Source organism: Octopus bimaculoides, chromosome 26 (assembly GCF_046866305.1).
Source record: "Octopus bimaculoides isolate indiv1 chromosome 26, ASM4686630v1, whole genome shotgun sequence".
NCBI classification, from domain to species: domain Eukaryota; kingdom Metazoa; phylum Mollusca; class Cephalopoda; order Octopoda; family Octopodidae; genus Octopus; species Octopus bimaculoides.
In genome coordinates this window covers 6,888,248-6,904,128 of record NC_142953.1, presented here as the reverse complement: position 1 = coordinate 6,904,128, position 15,881 = coordinate 6,888,248, and the positions used below count along the sequence as shown (strand labels likewise).

The window sequence follows — 15,881 nt, the reverse complement described above, 5'->3', positions numbered from 1 at the left end:
AGATATCATGTAAGCATCATGTTGTATACATATATATGTCTGTACATGCATAGCACTCTTTGAAGATACAAGGACCAACTTGAAGCAACACTGAAATCCAGAGGAATTGAACTTAAATCATGTGTGTGTGTGTGTGTGTGTGTGATAGTGAAAGAAGATGAAATACAAACCGATAACCATCCATACACAAAATCGTATCCATGTTGAAGGCGATAACTTGAGCATGAGATAAATGTTCACAGCAGCACTAAGTTCTGGCAGAAATGGTACAAGTGGCACCTGGAAATAATAATAATAATAATAATAATAATAATAATAATAATAATAATAATAATAATAATAATAATAATAATAATAATAATAATAATAATAATAATATAGATATAGAGAAGAGTTCTTTAGTTGTAAAATGATTGACACAATCCATCACTTAAGGTAAACATAAATGACGAAGAGCATGATTCGAAAGTAACAGATATTTATTTGTAGTTGAACTATATTTCGGCATCTCGCGTACCTTCCACAGGTTCAAAACATAATAATAATAATAATAATAATAATAATAATAATAATAATAATAATAATAATAATAATAAAGAAAATCTCTTTCTGCTCACTTTGAATGGGATGTTGGCAGTGTTGGATGGCTGCATAGCAATAATTATCATGCAAATAATGATGAGGACTATGAACTGAATAATCAAGTAAATGGCCCAGCCACTGGTCAGGTCATCTTCTGCATTCACCAGGACAACGCACAAAGCAATTGCAAACAGACCTGTGGAAAGATAGGGAAAGAAAATAGATAGAAAGTGCAAATTATTACAAGCATGTCTGTGTGGTAGGAAGTTTACTTGCCAACCACATGGTTGAGGGTTCAGTCTCACAGTGTGGTCAACTTGAGCAGCTGTCTTCTATTATAGCCCCAGACTGATCAAAGACTTGTGAGGAGATTTGGTAGATGGAAACTGAAAGAAGACCATTCCATATATATATATATATATATATATATATATATATTCATATGTGTGCGTGTGTGTGCGTGTGTATTGATATATATATATATATATATATATATATATATATATATATATATATATATATATATATATATATATATATATATATATATATATATATATATATATATATATATATATATATATATATATATATATATATGTGCAGGAGTGGCTGTGTGGTAAGTAGCTTGCTTACCAAACACATGATTCCAGGTTCTCATCCCACTGCATGGCAACTTGGGCGAGTGTCTTCTACTATAGCCTAGAGCCAACCAAAACCTTGTGAGTGGTAAAATTCAGGCTACACACGTTTCCCAGCTAGCAGAACCTCAGAGGCAGAATGAGGGGTATTCCACTAGCTACACATTAGGCCGAAGATACCTTAGTTAAATGAAGGCTACATTGTTTTCACGGGATCCCAAGTTGACTCACATATATATATATATATATATATATACATACTTACTGAGTATAGATGAAGTTGTTGTCACAATGGCTTCACTAATTTTGGTTGGAAATGTTGTTTCTGGTTTTATCAGTTGCTTCAGACTAAATTTTCCTTGAAACTCAATATTGTTGCCAGCTGCACTAATATAAGAAGAAGACAGAAGATTTTGTTTGATATCAGACATTGGAAGGAAACAAAAAGCAATGGGCCCACCCTACTGATGCTATTTGAACCTAGTATCTATCATTTGCCAGGCAACCATGTTACCATGTTAGGCGGCGAGCTGGCAGAAACGTTAGCACGTCGGGCGAAATGCTTAGCGGTATTTCGTCTGCTGCTACGTTCTGAGTTCAAATTCCGCCGAGGTCGACTTAGCCTTTCATCCATTCGGAGTCGATTAAATAAGTACCAGTTACGCACTGGGGTCGATGTAATTGACTTAATCCGTTTGTCCCCTATGTTTAGCCCCTTGTGGGCAATAAAAATAAGAACCATGTTACCACAGAGGACCAGCTTCATTTTGATGTATGATACATGTTCCTGTGTTGGTAATTATACTAGTCCAAAACAAAATGGCATCACTTTTTGACTCACCCTCGTATATATATATATATATATATATATATATATATATATATATATATATATATATATATATATATATATATATATATATATATATATATATATATATATATATATATATATATATATATGAAATCTGTCAACTTACTTGTCATAACTGTCCAGTTTCATTTCTGGTTCTTCATTCTCAAAAGCCTTTACTCTGTAACTGCATTCCAAAACAAAGAACAGCATGAGAAAGAGAAAACAAGGAAGGAAGGAAGAATATAAGAATATGGTGAAGCTGTTCTCCATAATGTGTCAAGCAGAATAATTAATAAATTGTTTTGTTACATTTAGATATAATCATGAACACACACACTCTCTCTCCCACACATGCACACATACACACACTCATGTACACACACACAGGTAGATAGATAGCTAGGCAGACAGACAGAGAGATAACTAGCTAGCTAGCTTGATAGATAAGATAGATAGATAGATAGATAGATAGATAGATAGATAGATAGATAGATAGATAGATAGAAATAGATAGACCGATAGATAGACCGATACATAGATAAATGATTTCATACAACATATTCCCCTCTCAGATTCACACACATTTTGCAGTGGTCCTTCAGTTTTTCTAAGCCCTGTAAAAGAACTTGGAATGTTGGATCTCCAACCAGGCCTTTCGTAACACCCTCAAAGTCAAGAACCTTTCTGCATCCCCTCCTACATATACGTGTATGTGTGTGTGTGTGCATGTGTTTGTGTACATATGTATGTATGTATTTATGTATTTATGTATATATGTTTGTGTGTATGTATATGTTTACTTACCGTAAAATAACAACACACTTGGCCACAAACGTGTAAGCTAGGAGAGTTCCAATGGACATCATATTCACCAGTTCAGTGAGATCAAAAATGAGAGCAGTCACACCTAAAATAATGTAATATAAACACAAGGAGAATAGTGAAAAACATTGTTGTTTGTTCCTTCTTGAGTCATGCTTGGCTTGTAAAGGCCGGTCTCCCGGTTTCATTGGCGTATAGATGCCCCACCTGGATGGGACGCTGACCCATCGCAGGTGAGCTGCTAGATGCAAGAGCAAAGTGTGAGAGAAAATTGTGGTGAAAGAGTCAGCAGACTGACAGATATACATGCATGTATGTATATATATGCATGTATGTATATATATATATATATATATATATATATATATATATATATATATATATATATATATAGAGAGAGAGAGAGAGAGAGAGAGAGAGAGAGAGAGAGAGTGAGAGAGAGTGAGAGAGAGAGAGAGAGAGAGAGAGAGAGAGAGAGAGAGAATTCACAAAAAAACAAAAGACAAGGACAGGTGGTGTAGACAACAAACAGATATATTAGTTTAACGCTTGTGAAGTGAAAAAGTCTTTGACGTTTCGAGCCCATGCTCTTCCACAGAAAGGAACACAGAAATAATATATATATATATATATATATATATATATATATATATATATATATATATACAACACTATAAACAGATAGACAGACAGATATACAAACAGACAGCTAGAAAATATATAGGCACTCAGACATCTATATATATGTAGACACGCAGATAGCCAGACAGATGGACAATTGGACAGACAGACTGAGAGAGAGAGAGAGACGGACAGACAGACAGAATGAGAGGCTGACAGACAGGCAGACTGGGAGACAGACAAATAAATTGATAAATAAATAAATAAATAGATAAAGTAGAAGCTGAATGACCTGCAAAGAGTCCAGCGACCAACGTTGCCAGGACAGGGGTCTTGAACTTGTCTGATACTTTAGAAAAGGCACCAAAGATTATGCGGTCCTCAGCCATTGCATATACAACCCTGGGTAAGGGAAATATTGAACCTACCATGCTGAAATATATAAAGAGGTTGGTGGGGATATAGAATATTATAGTGGTGGTGGTGGTGGTCATCATTGGAATATCTTTGATCATGGCAGTGAATATATGTATTTATGTGTGTATGTGTTATTTTGTATGTATAGTGAAACAGAGAAATAGTGAGGGGGTGAGAGAAAGAAAGAGAGAGAAGGAGAAAGGGGGAAAAGAGTAAGAGATAGATAGATAGATAGATAGATAGATAGATAGATAGAGATAGAGAGAGAGAGAGAGAGACAGACAGAGAAAGCAAGTGAGAAAAAGGGAGGGAGAGCAAGTGAGAGAGAGAGGGAGCAAGTGAGGAAGAGGAAGAGGGAAAGAGCAGAATAGGGAGAGAGCAGGAGAGAGAGAGAGAGACAGACAGAGACACTGAAAGCAAGAGAGAGAGAGAGAGAGAGTGAGAGAGAGAGAGAAAGAGAGAGAGAATGAAAGAGAGATAGAAATAGAGTGAGAGAGAGTGAGAGAGGGAGAAAGAGAGAGAGGGTGAGAAAGAGAGAAGAGGAGGGAGAGAAGAAGAGAGTGCGTGTGAGTGTGTGTGTGTGTGTGTGCGTATGTGTGTGTGTGTGTGTGATCGGTGTTGTGACCATGTGGTCAGGAAGCAAACTTCTTAACCACATAACCATTCCTGAATAAACATTTCCTAAACTAAAGAACATTAAGACTATGAAAAGCTACAAGAACTGCTTACCTGGCAGTCAGAGCACAAATGCCGCCAATTGCAATCACATATTTGGCAATGGTCCATCCAATTCTCTCAAAGACAAACGGTAAAGAAGCACTAGCATCTAGCAGATAATAAGGAGACATCGTGGTCAGAACCAGTGATATCAAGAAGTAGAAGATGAACACAATGAAGAGGCTGACGATGATGCTGATGGGGATGGCTTTCTGAGGGTTTTTGGCTTCTTCACCTGAAAAATAAATAAATAAAAATAAGAAAAATAAAAAGAGAGGTGCTGGAAGTTCAGGAAGTGGTTCAGATATGCATATGCAAAGAGCAGGAAGTTCAGTTAGGATCGAACTGGGATGACCTCATGAGCGTGAAATATATCGTTGAAATTTATTGAAAAACAAAAGATGAAGATAGGTGTAGGAACAACAAGCAAGTGTATTAGTTTGACGTTCGGGAAAATGAAAAAGTCTTTTATGTTTCGAGCCTACGCTCTTCAGCAACAGAAAGGAATATGAGAAAATAAACAGAGAATGAAAAACAAAAATTGTAGATTTCAGCAGCCCAACATGGCGAATGATTGGAAAAAAAAATCATATATTTATATATATATATATATATATATATATTCCCTCTTTCAATTTCGCCTGAGTGATTTTGAGAAACGTTTCTACAATATATATACCAGGTGTAAACCATTCGTTTTATTATCCATTATCTATATATATATATATAATATATATATGTGTATATATATATATATATATATATATATATATATATATATATATATATATATATATATATATATATATATATATATATATATATATATATATATATATAGATAGATAGATAGATAGATAGATAGATAGATAGATAGATAGATAGATAGATAGATAGATAGATAATGGATAATAAAACGAATGGTTTACACCTGGTATATATATTGTAGAAACGTTTCTCAAAATCACTCAGGCGAAATTGAAAGAGGGTATATATATATATATATATATATATATATATATATATATATATATATATATATATATATATATATATATATATATATATATATATGAAGAGACTAGTGTCTGGTACAACTTTTCAGCTTGCCAGCTCTGCTCAAACTATCCAACCCATGTCAACATGGACAATGATAATAATGACGACGATGTGTGTGTGTGTGTGTGTGTGTGTGTCTTTGAGTCTGTCTTTTTCTCCCACCACCACTTGACAACTGGTGTTGGTGTGTTTATGTCCTTCTAACTTAGTGCTTCAGTAAAAGTGACCGATAGAATAAGTACTAGTCTTAACAAAAAAAAAAAAAAAATAATAATAAATAAATAAATAGTAGTGGGGGTGCGATTCATTCGACTTAAAAGTCTTCAAGGTGGTGCACCAGCATGGCCATAGTTCAATGACCGAAGCAAGCAAAAGATATAAAATAGAAAATAACAGGCTAATTGGAGTTAAATACATTTTCCTCAGAAACCAAATACAATGAATTGCATAAACAACACAATAGAACCTGTAATGAGTTCGTATGCCAATTACTTTGTGTAACGAACTGAAATTACTCATTAACAAAGCAACAGATTAATCCAATCGGAAATTACTCCTCCTACAAAACTGGAGAACCAGCAACAGATTAAAACGATCGATAACGAGGAATAATTACTGAATGATAACACTAGCCAACAAAATTAAATGTATTATATTTGTTATGAATGCATTATATTTATTATGAATGTATTATATTTATTATGAACGTATTATATTTATGAATGTATTATATTTATGAACGTATTATATTTATTATGAGCTTTTTTCAGACTAATTTTTCATGCTGATTTCAAAATTTCACTCCATTTGTATGCAGCACATATCAGTTTTTCAGTAGATACATGCAAATATTTACATATTTGTATCTATGAAATCATTAACGTAATAATTAAGTACATATTTTTAGAAAGTAAATGAGTTTATTGAGTTAAAAATCATCATTATCATTCTACAAAGAGTGAATACACAAAAAAAAAAAAAAATGGGTCAGACAAAACAAAGTTAGAACAACAGAGTTAGAAACATTGTGATTTGAATTTCCTTCGGGGTTCCTGATCTGGTTGATCACGGTAAAGTGTCCAGCAGTAGTCAGCCAGCATACTGTCATTCCAGAAGCCTTGGTACCGTTTCTCTATAGCACTAATGTCCTGGTGAAATCCTTCACCGTGTTCATCAGACACTGCTCCAAGGTTATTTGTAATCTCCCAGCCATGAAGACAAACATGTGTTGAGTAGACCAGTAATAAGAACAGACTCGAGTATAACTCACCAATAATGAGAATACACACAAGTGTAACTCATCCGTAATAAGAATAGACTCAGCTGTAACTCACCAGTGGTGAGTAGATTCGAGTGTAACTCACCTGTGGTAGCAATACAGTCAAATCCAACAAATCCATAGAAACATGTAGCAGCGCCAGACAACATTCCGGAGATTCCATAAGGCATGAACCCACCATCACCGAACCCAGAAGGTACCTGAAATAGAGAAAAGGGCTTGTTTTAACCTACAAAAAGCCACCATCAATATATCCTGGGGTACCTAAAAGAGATTAAGGTATGCATTATAAATGACATGAAACCACTATCATTACTCTAGATATACCTGAAATAGATTACTACAACGAGACTCCGTCGGTTACGACGACGAGGGTTCCAGTTGATCCAATCAACGGAACAACCTGCTCGTGAGATTAACGCGCAAGTGGCTGAGCACTCCACGGACACGGGTACCCTTAACGTAGTTCTCAGGGTGATACAGCATGACACAAAAAGTGTGACAAAGTTGGCCCTTTGAAATGCAGGTACAAATATGTTGGTTCCCCAATCTTGGGTGTTAAGATCGTCTACATTTACAATCAGAAAAATATATATACCTTCAGAAATGGATCTGATTGTATGCGTAAATCTATAGGTATTTCATACTTAAACATGGATATTCAATCTATAGATATTTCATACTCAAAAACATAGATATACATATTTAAAAAAAGAAACTAAATGGTCCAAATAAGCTATTATAGTCATTTTGTTTGGTTATAAATCAATTAGTTAATTTTGGTTATTGGGGAATTATAGATTTATGTAAGAATTCTTCAGTTTTTTAGTTCACTTTAGCTATTAATATATAATCTGATGTTATGTGAAAAACTTACTTCACTTTTGTCAATGCTCCAGTTCTTAAAGTCAACGTTGAAAAATCCACAGATGATAACATAGGTAAGTACAAAGAGATTGAGGACTGTAAAAACACTGTTGAACATTGTAGATTGTTTCACTCCGACAGCAAGAATAACTGGTAAAATAGATTTGATAGAATATGTTGACACCTTTGTTAAATTATATTTCAGATGAATTACATTGCCTACGTGAAATTCTGTCTGTCTGTCTGTCTGGGACCACTGTATCTCAGTTTATATTTGCTCTACATAAACATATACCTTTTTGGAATCAGGATGATCCTGGCATTGAAAATCTTCCCTTCATTTGGTTCTTTAACATCCAGCATTGGGATGAGGATTTGTTATACGCTAACAGCTGAAAATTCAAATTTTAAAAGAACTCCCAAAATTTGTGAATTTGGCAGTTTTTTCCTTTAAACTGAATTTAAAGTAATACCATATTGGGAGGGTACCAATGAATGCTTTATTACTATTGCTCTCTTTAGTTTTTAGCCTCATCCCAATTAGCCCTTTGCAGGAGCTAGCTCAAAAGTCTGCACGGAGTGCAGCTTTTAAGCTCAGTTGAAATAATTCTGAAAATATTGGAGAAATAACTGGTGGAATTCTTGTTTAAACACCACATAACTATTAATAGCACTTTAATACATGTTTTGTGAGCTTTAAATAAATAATATTTATCGCTCGTCAGATGGAGTACTTTTTTGTTGAATTTTCTATCACGGATCAGTACATTATATATATGTATATATATATATATATATATATATTTGCAAGGTAAATAGTGATTTTAAAACGCGCGTGTGTGTAGTGATGTTTAGTTTTCTTACCTGTAAGTAATGCCACCAGACCCAACGCAAAGAAATCTGGATATTCCGCTAAGAAATCAACATGAATAGGCATGGAGGAGTTTAGGAAATTGGAGATTTTATAGTCAACCAATGTGTCGAAATTTGCAGTCCAAGCTCTTGCTACACTTGCAGTTCCTTCAATGGAATTAAATGGTAAAATTAAGAGTTCAAGTCTAATACTGGATCATTGCAACAAATACAAATGTTTACAAGAATATATATATATCTATATTATGTGGTTCATAAAAAGATGGAGAATAAAGTTACTTACCAATGGCATATTCCAGGATGAGGTTCCAACCAATGATAAAAGCAATCAGTTCACCAACTGTGATGTAGCTATAGACATAGGCAGAGCCAGTCTTTGGCACACGGGCCCCAAATTCAGCATAACAAAGCCCTGACAGGAAAAGAAAGATCGATTGAGAGAGAAAGGGTAAAAAAGAAAATTTTAGCATTTAAAAGAATTATTGGGTGGGTTTAGGCAATGTATTTATATTTATTCAGGTATGGTATGGGTTATGTGCTAAGAAGCTTGCTTCCCAACAACAAGGTTACGGGTTATGTCGAGAAGGGAAATTCCTCTGTAGTTGTTGTCATCTTCTTTGCCACCCTTGATGACCAGGGGCAATGACGAGTGGAAGAGGTTAGGATACTTGCTCTATAGCAACAGGCTCACGAGTGTCCAGATTTAGATTCACGGAGTCCGAGATAAACCGTAGCTATAATAAGATGATGGGGGGAAAGAGTAAAAATTTTAACATCTGAATGACAACAAAACTAAGCAAACTCGACGCCAAAATAAGTTACAAGACAAAATCAAAGTAAGATGTTAACAAACCTGCAAGTACTGATACAATGGCTGCTATGAAGAAGGACAGAACAATTGAGGGACCTGCCTTTGTCTTGGCAACCTCTCCTGATAATACATAGGCGCCAGCTCCTAGGGTACTTCCCACTCCTGTAAGAAAGAGAGAAGGAAAAAATCAACGATTTAAGGTCGAGCCAATGAGATTGGTTTTTATGTACGTAGTGGTCTTTCGACTGGTCAGAAATAGCTATCACATCTTCAAATTATCAGTTCCCTGTCGTCCTAAACATGAAAGTACAAAAGGAAAGGATATCTACGGAGGATAGATATGGAGACTTCCCCCCCCCCCCCAGAATAATGGACACAGAAGGTAGATGGATGGATGGATGGATGGATGGATGGATATCAAACATACCATATCTAACATATAATACCTGCCTTACAATGTCCGGCATATAATGGTTTCATATTTTACCACAAGGGCAACAATAATGGGGGGAAGGGACGGGTCGATTCCATCGATCCCAGTATTTAACTGGTACTTATTTTATCGACCGCGAAAGGATGAAAGGTAAAGTCTACCTCGGCGGAATTTGGACTCAGAACGTAGCGACGGGCGAAATACCACTAAGCATTTTCCCCAGCGTGCTAAACGGACATAGAAATATCTAAAACCTGTAACATGATATTTTCACACTCTAAATGTGTGTTTTCTGTATTCCTATTCTCCTGCAGACATCAAACACCGAAAAACCAAACATATCAATGTGTTAGGATCTTAACACGATTTAGAAGGAAATAAAAGATTGGAAACTCACCCAAGAGTATGAGATCCAATAGTGTAAGAACTCGAGAAAGCTTGGTCGTCTGCAATTCATTACAGTCCACCGGTTTCTTCCGGAACAGCTTCAATAGTAGCCTCAACATTCTATTGGGGTAGAGGTTATGAGAAAGACAAAGAATATATATAAGGAGAATTTCAGATAGGTTCAACAATTTAAATAAACATATATTCTGTCATGAGTCGATGTATATCAGTCTTTAAATACACCAATGTGTTAGTCATTAAAATATTAAAACATTGTCAAAAATCTATAAATATATTAAGAACATTGCACGAAACGTGAACGAAGGAGGCAGTATCCAATTTTTGGAGTGAAAAATACCCTTAAAAATCCATGGATTACTCTGCCTCTGAAACAACCGTAAGAGGATTACCACCAACAGGATTAAACAGGATTACTTATTCTCTTGGATTATTTACATATGTTTTCTTTTTGAAAAATCCAATCTCATCGATACGATTTTTTTTCTTCGCTTTTCGGAAGACTTCATTTTATTTACCTTTTTGTAAGGGCATGTTTTTATTCTTAAATAATTTTTGCAACTCTGTTCTAACCTAGTTTCACTCATCTGTTTATATATATGTATATTAAATTTTTATATATTTATGTATTCATAGATTTTTAAAATGTTTTGATATTTTTATGATTGATACATTGGTGTATTTAAAGACTGATATATATATCGATCTATCGCAGAATATATGTTTATTTAAATTGTTGAACCTTTCTAAAATTCTCCTTAACATTTTATATATATATATTTTTTTTTTTTTTTTTTCAAAGTTTCAGCTCAGAGCTGCGGCCATATATATATATATATATATATATAAAATGTTAAATCTCTGAATATATATGAATATGTATGTGAACTAGCAAAAGGTAATCTTTTAACATCCATAAACTTAAAAATCCACCACCACCACCACCGCCACAACCACCACCATCGCCACCGTCGTCTCCATAGTTTTGGCTTTTGTTCCAGCTGGTGTTACTTAAGCAAACTATTGATTAAAATGTAGGAGTGGTGGAGATGGTGGCGTCGGTTTTGGTGCTGGAGGTAGTGGTGGTGGTGGTGGCTGCAACACTGGCGGGTAGCGATAATGGTAGTGGTGGTGGTGGTGGTGGTATATGATGGTAGTAGTGTTGGTAGTAAGAATAACATTGATTTACCATGACAATGGCGTTCAGTTCCAGCTCAGACCCGACTCGGTGACAATAATGGTTCAAAACACATTCCAGGCTTGACCATCAACCTGTATTTTTTTGCAATACGAAATGTTGGTCCAATAAACGATTTGGTAAGTGCTGTAAGGTGATAACGAATTAACGCATCCGAAATTAGTCCGGATATTCCACTGAAGAGCCAACAGCACTAGAATTCTTATGCATTACTAAATTCCCCATTATCAATCACAAAATTTACAGACATCATGCACAATAAAAATGAGAATGATGTTGATTTGAACGTGAAACAGTTCTTCCTTGAGAAGGAAGTTAAACCCTCGGATATGTCGAAACAATTTAATCAGAATGATCTTGATTAAGAATGCAACAACTTTTTCTTGAAAATAATAATAACTTTTCTACTCTAGGCACAAGGCCCGAAATTTTGTGGGAGGGGGCCAGTCGATTAGATCGACCCAGGTGTGCAACTGGTTCTTAATTTATCGTCCCCGAAAGGATAAAAGGCAAAGTCGACCTCGGCGGAATTTGAACTCAGAACGTAAAAACAGACGATATACCGCTAAGTATTTCGTCCAGCTTGCTAGCATTTCTGCCAGCTCACCGCCTTTTTCTTTCCTCTTCTTCAAAATAATATAAACCTACACTTTAAGGGGTGGGGAGGGAGCTGGCTGAATCGTTAACAAATTGGATAAAATGCTTTGCGGTACTTCGTCTGTCTTCTTGTTCTGAGTTCAAATTCCACGGAGGTCGACTTTGCTTCTCATCCTTTCGAGATCGATAAAATAAATAACAGTTGAGCATTACGAAGTGGGGCCGATGTAATTTATTTACCTCCGCCTCCGAAATTACTGAATATATTGATTCAATTCCAAGCCGGCGAGCTGCCGGAATCGTTAGCACGCCGGACAAAATGCTTAGCGGTATTACGTCCGTCTTCACGTTCTGAGTTGAAATTCCGCCGAGGTCGACTTAGCCTTTCAGCCTTTCGGGATCGATAAAATAAATACCAGTTGAGCACTGGAGGGTTGATATCCCTTCCCTCGAAATTGCTGGCCTTGTACCAAAATCTGAAACCAATATATTGATTCAGTTCTAAGCCATAAAAATACGAAAATATTAAATGGCACATACATCATATCTGTGTACAACAAGAACACAAATAAAAAAAACGTAAATGCTTACTTGGAGACAGAGAACGTCCTCGCACAGATTGGAAATGTCAACAGTAAAATCCCTATTCAGAAGAGATTTAAGATTAACCTCCACAATCAAAGCACTAGAAACAAAAAAAAAAAATCCACGAAATAATTTTTTTAGATGCATAAATGTGTGCCTGTATCAACATATATACAACATGAGTATCTATTTCTTTGTCTACTCATCCCACTCTCTCTATCTCCCTGTGTATACTAATTCTGTTGGCTTTTACTCCACTTAGGACGCTTTGCAATGATTGTTTTTGAAAGTATTGGTTTTCGGATTGCAGCCCTCCCATGAAATCCAGCCTTGTGCAGCTCCTGGTGAACAGTTTTTGTGGAAACTGGGTTCTCGGGGTGGTTATTAAGCTCTGCAATAATTTGGGGAGCTGTACTCTTGTGATCCTTTCTAACAATTCGCGTAAGAGTCCGACGGTCCCTATCTGAAAGCTTTGGTTTTCTTCCGGAGTTTTGTTTCAATGACGAGGTATTTCACTCTTTCTCAAAGGCTGTCATTACTTTCGAGACTAATTCTTGATAGACCAAACATTTCGACTGTTTTCGATACACTAGCGCCTGCCATACGAGCACCAACAATTTGACCTCTTTGAAAGTCCGATAGATCTGTCATTTTAGTGAATTTTAATTACCTTTTTCTGATGATATCTGAAAAGAAACAGCAATTTTAGCAAAACATATTAAGCGACACTAATAATAAATAAAAAAAACCTAAAAATAAACAAGCTTTTGACGGTTTTATAGATATTTCAAAATTATGATGCTATGATGCTAGGTGTTTCCATTATTTTGTCCAACCCCTGTATGTATAGATAGATATAAATAAAGCACGCTTTATTCGTTATCAGCGGCGTTTGTAAACCGAGATACTACTGTATTAAATGAATATGAGAAAGACAGGAGATAAAGCGCGATTTATTGGTGATCAGAGTTGTTCGAAAACCGAGGTTCTACTGTGTGTGTGTGTGTGTGTGTGTGTGTGATGGCCGTCCACTCGTGACCGAGGAAGACCATTGCTGACCTACATTGAGGAACATCGTGCGCTCTAGGATTAACATATTTTGCATTTGCAGCTCCCTTATGCAGATGACTGTGACTTAGTCACTCATACAGTGGATGACATGCAAATACTTATGAAACGTATTTCTACTTCTTGCAAGTCATTTTGACTCAGCATTAGCCTGGACGAGACTGTTGTAATGTTTCATCCTGCACCAGGAAATCCATATGTGGAACCAGCTATCTTGGTTGAAGGAACAATACTGAAAGTGGGAAACAAGTTTGTGTACCTGGGCAGCACACTCAGCCGTTCTTGCTCCCTGGATGATGAAATATCTTTCAAGCTGCAGAGAGCAACTGATTCCTTCTGTTCTCTTCAGTCTCGCCTTACTTCCTTCACAACAACAACAGCAATAATAACAACAACAACAACAACAACAGCAACAACAATAATAATAATAATGTCGCGCACATATGGTTGTGATGCATGTGCCTGGTGTACCCTTATCAGACGGGTAGTCATGTTGGGAATAATGGGCTTCGTATATTTTACCCCAGTGTCACTCTGATGGCATGCACTGCTCTCTCACTCAATAATAATAATGGTAATAATAATAACTTGAAGGTAGCAGTAGTACCAATAATTGTCGGAGCCCTGGGAACAGTGAGTAAAAATCTCGAGAAGTACGTGGAACAAATAGGGGCTGCAATAAGGGTGGAGCACTTGCAGAAAACAGCACTGCTTGGAACCGCTCGAATACTCCGGGAGGTGCTCGAAAAATAAGAGGTGTTGCTTCAGTTCACTGGTAGTGAACAGCTGACACTGTAGTACATCTCCAGCGTTAGAAGTTGTGCAAAGGCAATGATAATAATAATAATAATAATCGTAATAATAATAATAATAATAATAATAATAATAATAATAATAATAATAATAATAATAATAATATAAAAGAAATGGAAAAACTTTCAAAATACAAAGACCTGGAAATAGAGATAACTCGAATGTGGAATCTAAAAACAGAAACAATTCCTATCATAGTAGGTGCCTTAGGTATAATAAAAAAAATATTCAGACAAATACATAACAAAAACACCAGGACTTACAAATATATATAACATACAGAAAATTGCACTACTGGGCACTGCACACATTCTACGCAAAACACTTTCAATACAGTAAACATAAGAGCACCACAGCAAACCACAGCACATACTCAAGGCACACAGAGCTACGCTCGGTAGTGAAGTGAAAGCACGATATAAAAATAAAACTACTGAACAATAATAATAATAATAATAATAATAATAAAATATTCAGGCAAATACATAACAAAAACACCAGGACTTACAAATATATATAACATACAGAAAATTGCACTACTGGGTACTGCACACATCCTACGCAAAACACTTTCAATACAGTAAACATAAGAGCACCACAGCAAACCACAGCACATACTCAAGGCGCACAGAGCTGCGCTTGGTAGTGAATTGAAAGCATGTTATAAAAATAAAACTACTGAACAATAATAATAATAATAATAATAATAATAATAATAATAATAATAATAATAATAATAATAATAATAATAATCATCATCATAATATGGAATTTTTCTTACCTGCTGACAGAAGAATATAGCCCCTTACATGGAAATAAACACAGTGGACGAAAATTTCTCCTGTGAACACGGTTTAGTTAGAGTTTAGAATTTGGACTCACACACCTAACTTAATCATTTAAGATGTTCATACGCGTCATCCGCTATCTAATCTTTTCAAAAATGTTGACACCGTCCCCACCCCGTTGACCCAACCACTCCTCTTTCACCCTTCGTTGTCATTATTATCATTATTATCATTATCAACATAGTCAGTATTTTTTTTCCAGGGGGTTACGAGATCTTTTTTAAAACGGGGGCCACATTTTTCATTAACGAAACACTTTGAAACTTGGAACACTGGTAGAATGTGTCATATAAAACATCTTTTTCTCTTAGTCTTCTTTAAAAAAAAAGAAATCCCTAAGTTATTCCATGTTAAAGTTGTCGTATTTCTGTAATTTCAACCAATCACTG

At 35.5% G+C, this 15,881-nt stretch overlaps 1 protein-coding gene across 1 annotated transcript in view; it reads right to left on the bottom strand.

The window, feature by feature from the left end:
- Positions 1–15,561, bottom strand: part of LOC106868381 (uncharacterized) — a 37,084-nt gene extending 21,523 nt beyond the window's left edge. Inside the window, exons 1-15 of the mRNA XM_089343019.1 lie at positions 15,426–15,561; positions 12,770–12,863; positions 10,376–10,485; positions 9,588–9,707; positions 9,018–9,146; positions 8,726–8,881; positions 7,872–8,011; positions 7,080–7,194; positions 4,669–4,891; positions 3,815–3,954; positions 2,884–2,986; positions 2,204–2,263; positions 1,489–1,610; positions 618–778; positions 171–279 (exon numbers count right to left, since the gene is read on the bottom strand). Coding sequence (XP_089199145.1) covers positions 171–279; positions 618–778; positions 1,489–1,610; positions 2,204–2,263; positions 2,884–2,986; positions 3,815–3,954; positions 4,669–4,891; positions 7,080–7,194; positions 7,872–8,011; positions 8,726–8,881; positions 9,018–9,146; positions 9,588–9,707; positions 10,376–10,484 — 1,687 coding nt within the window. The 5' untranslated portion in view covers position 10,485; positions 12,770–12,863; positions 15,426–15,561. The remainder of the gene's footprint in view (positions 1–170; positions 280–617; positions 779–1,488; positions 1,611–2,203; positions 2,264–2,883; positions 2,987–3,814; positions 3,955–4,668; positions 4,892–7,079; positions 7,195–7,871; positions 8,012–8,725; positions 8,882–9,017; positions 9,147–9,587; positions 9,708–10,375; positions 10,486–12,769; positions 12,864–15,425) is intronic.
- Between the last annotated feature and the right edge of the window lie 320 nt (positions 15,562–15,881).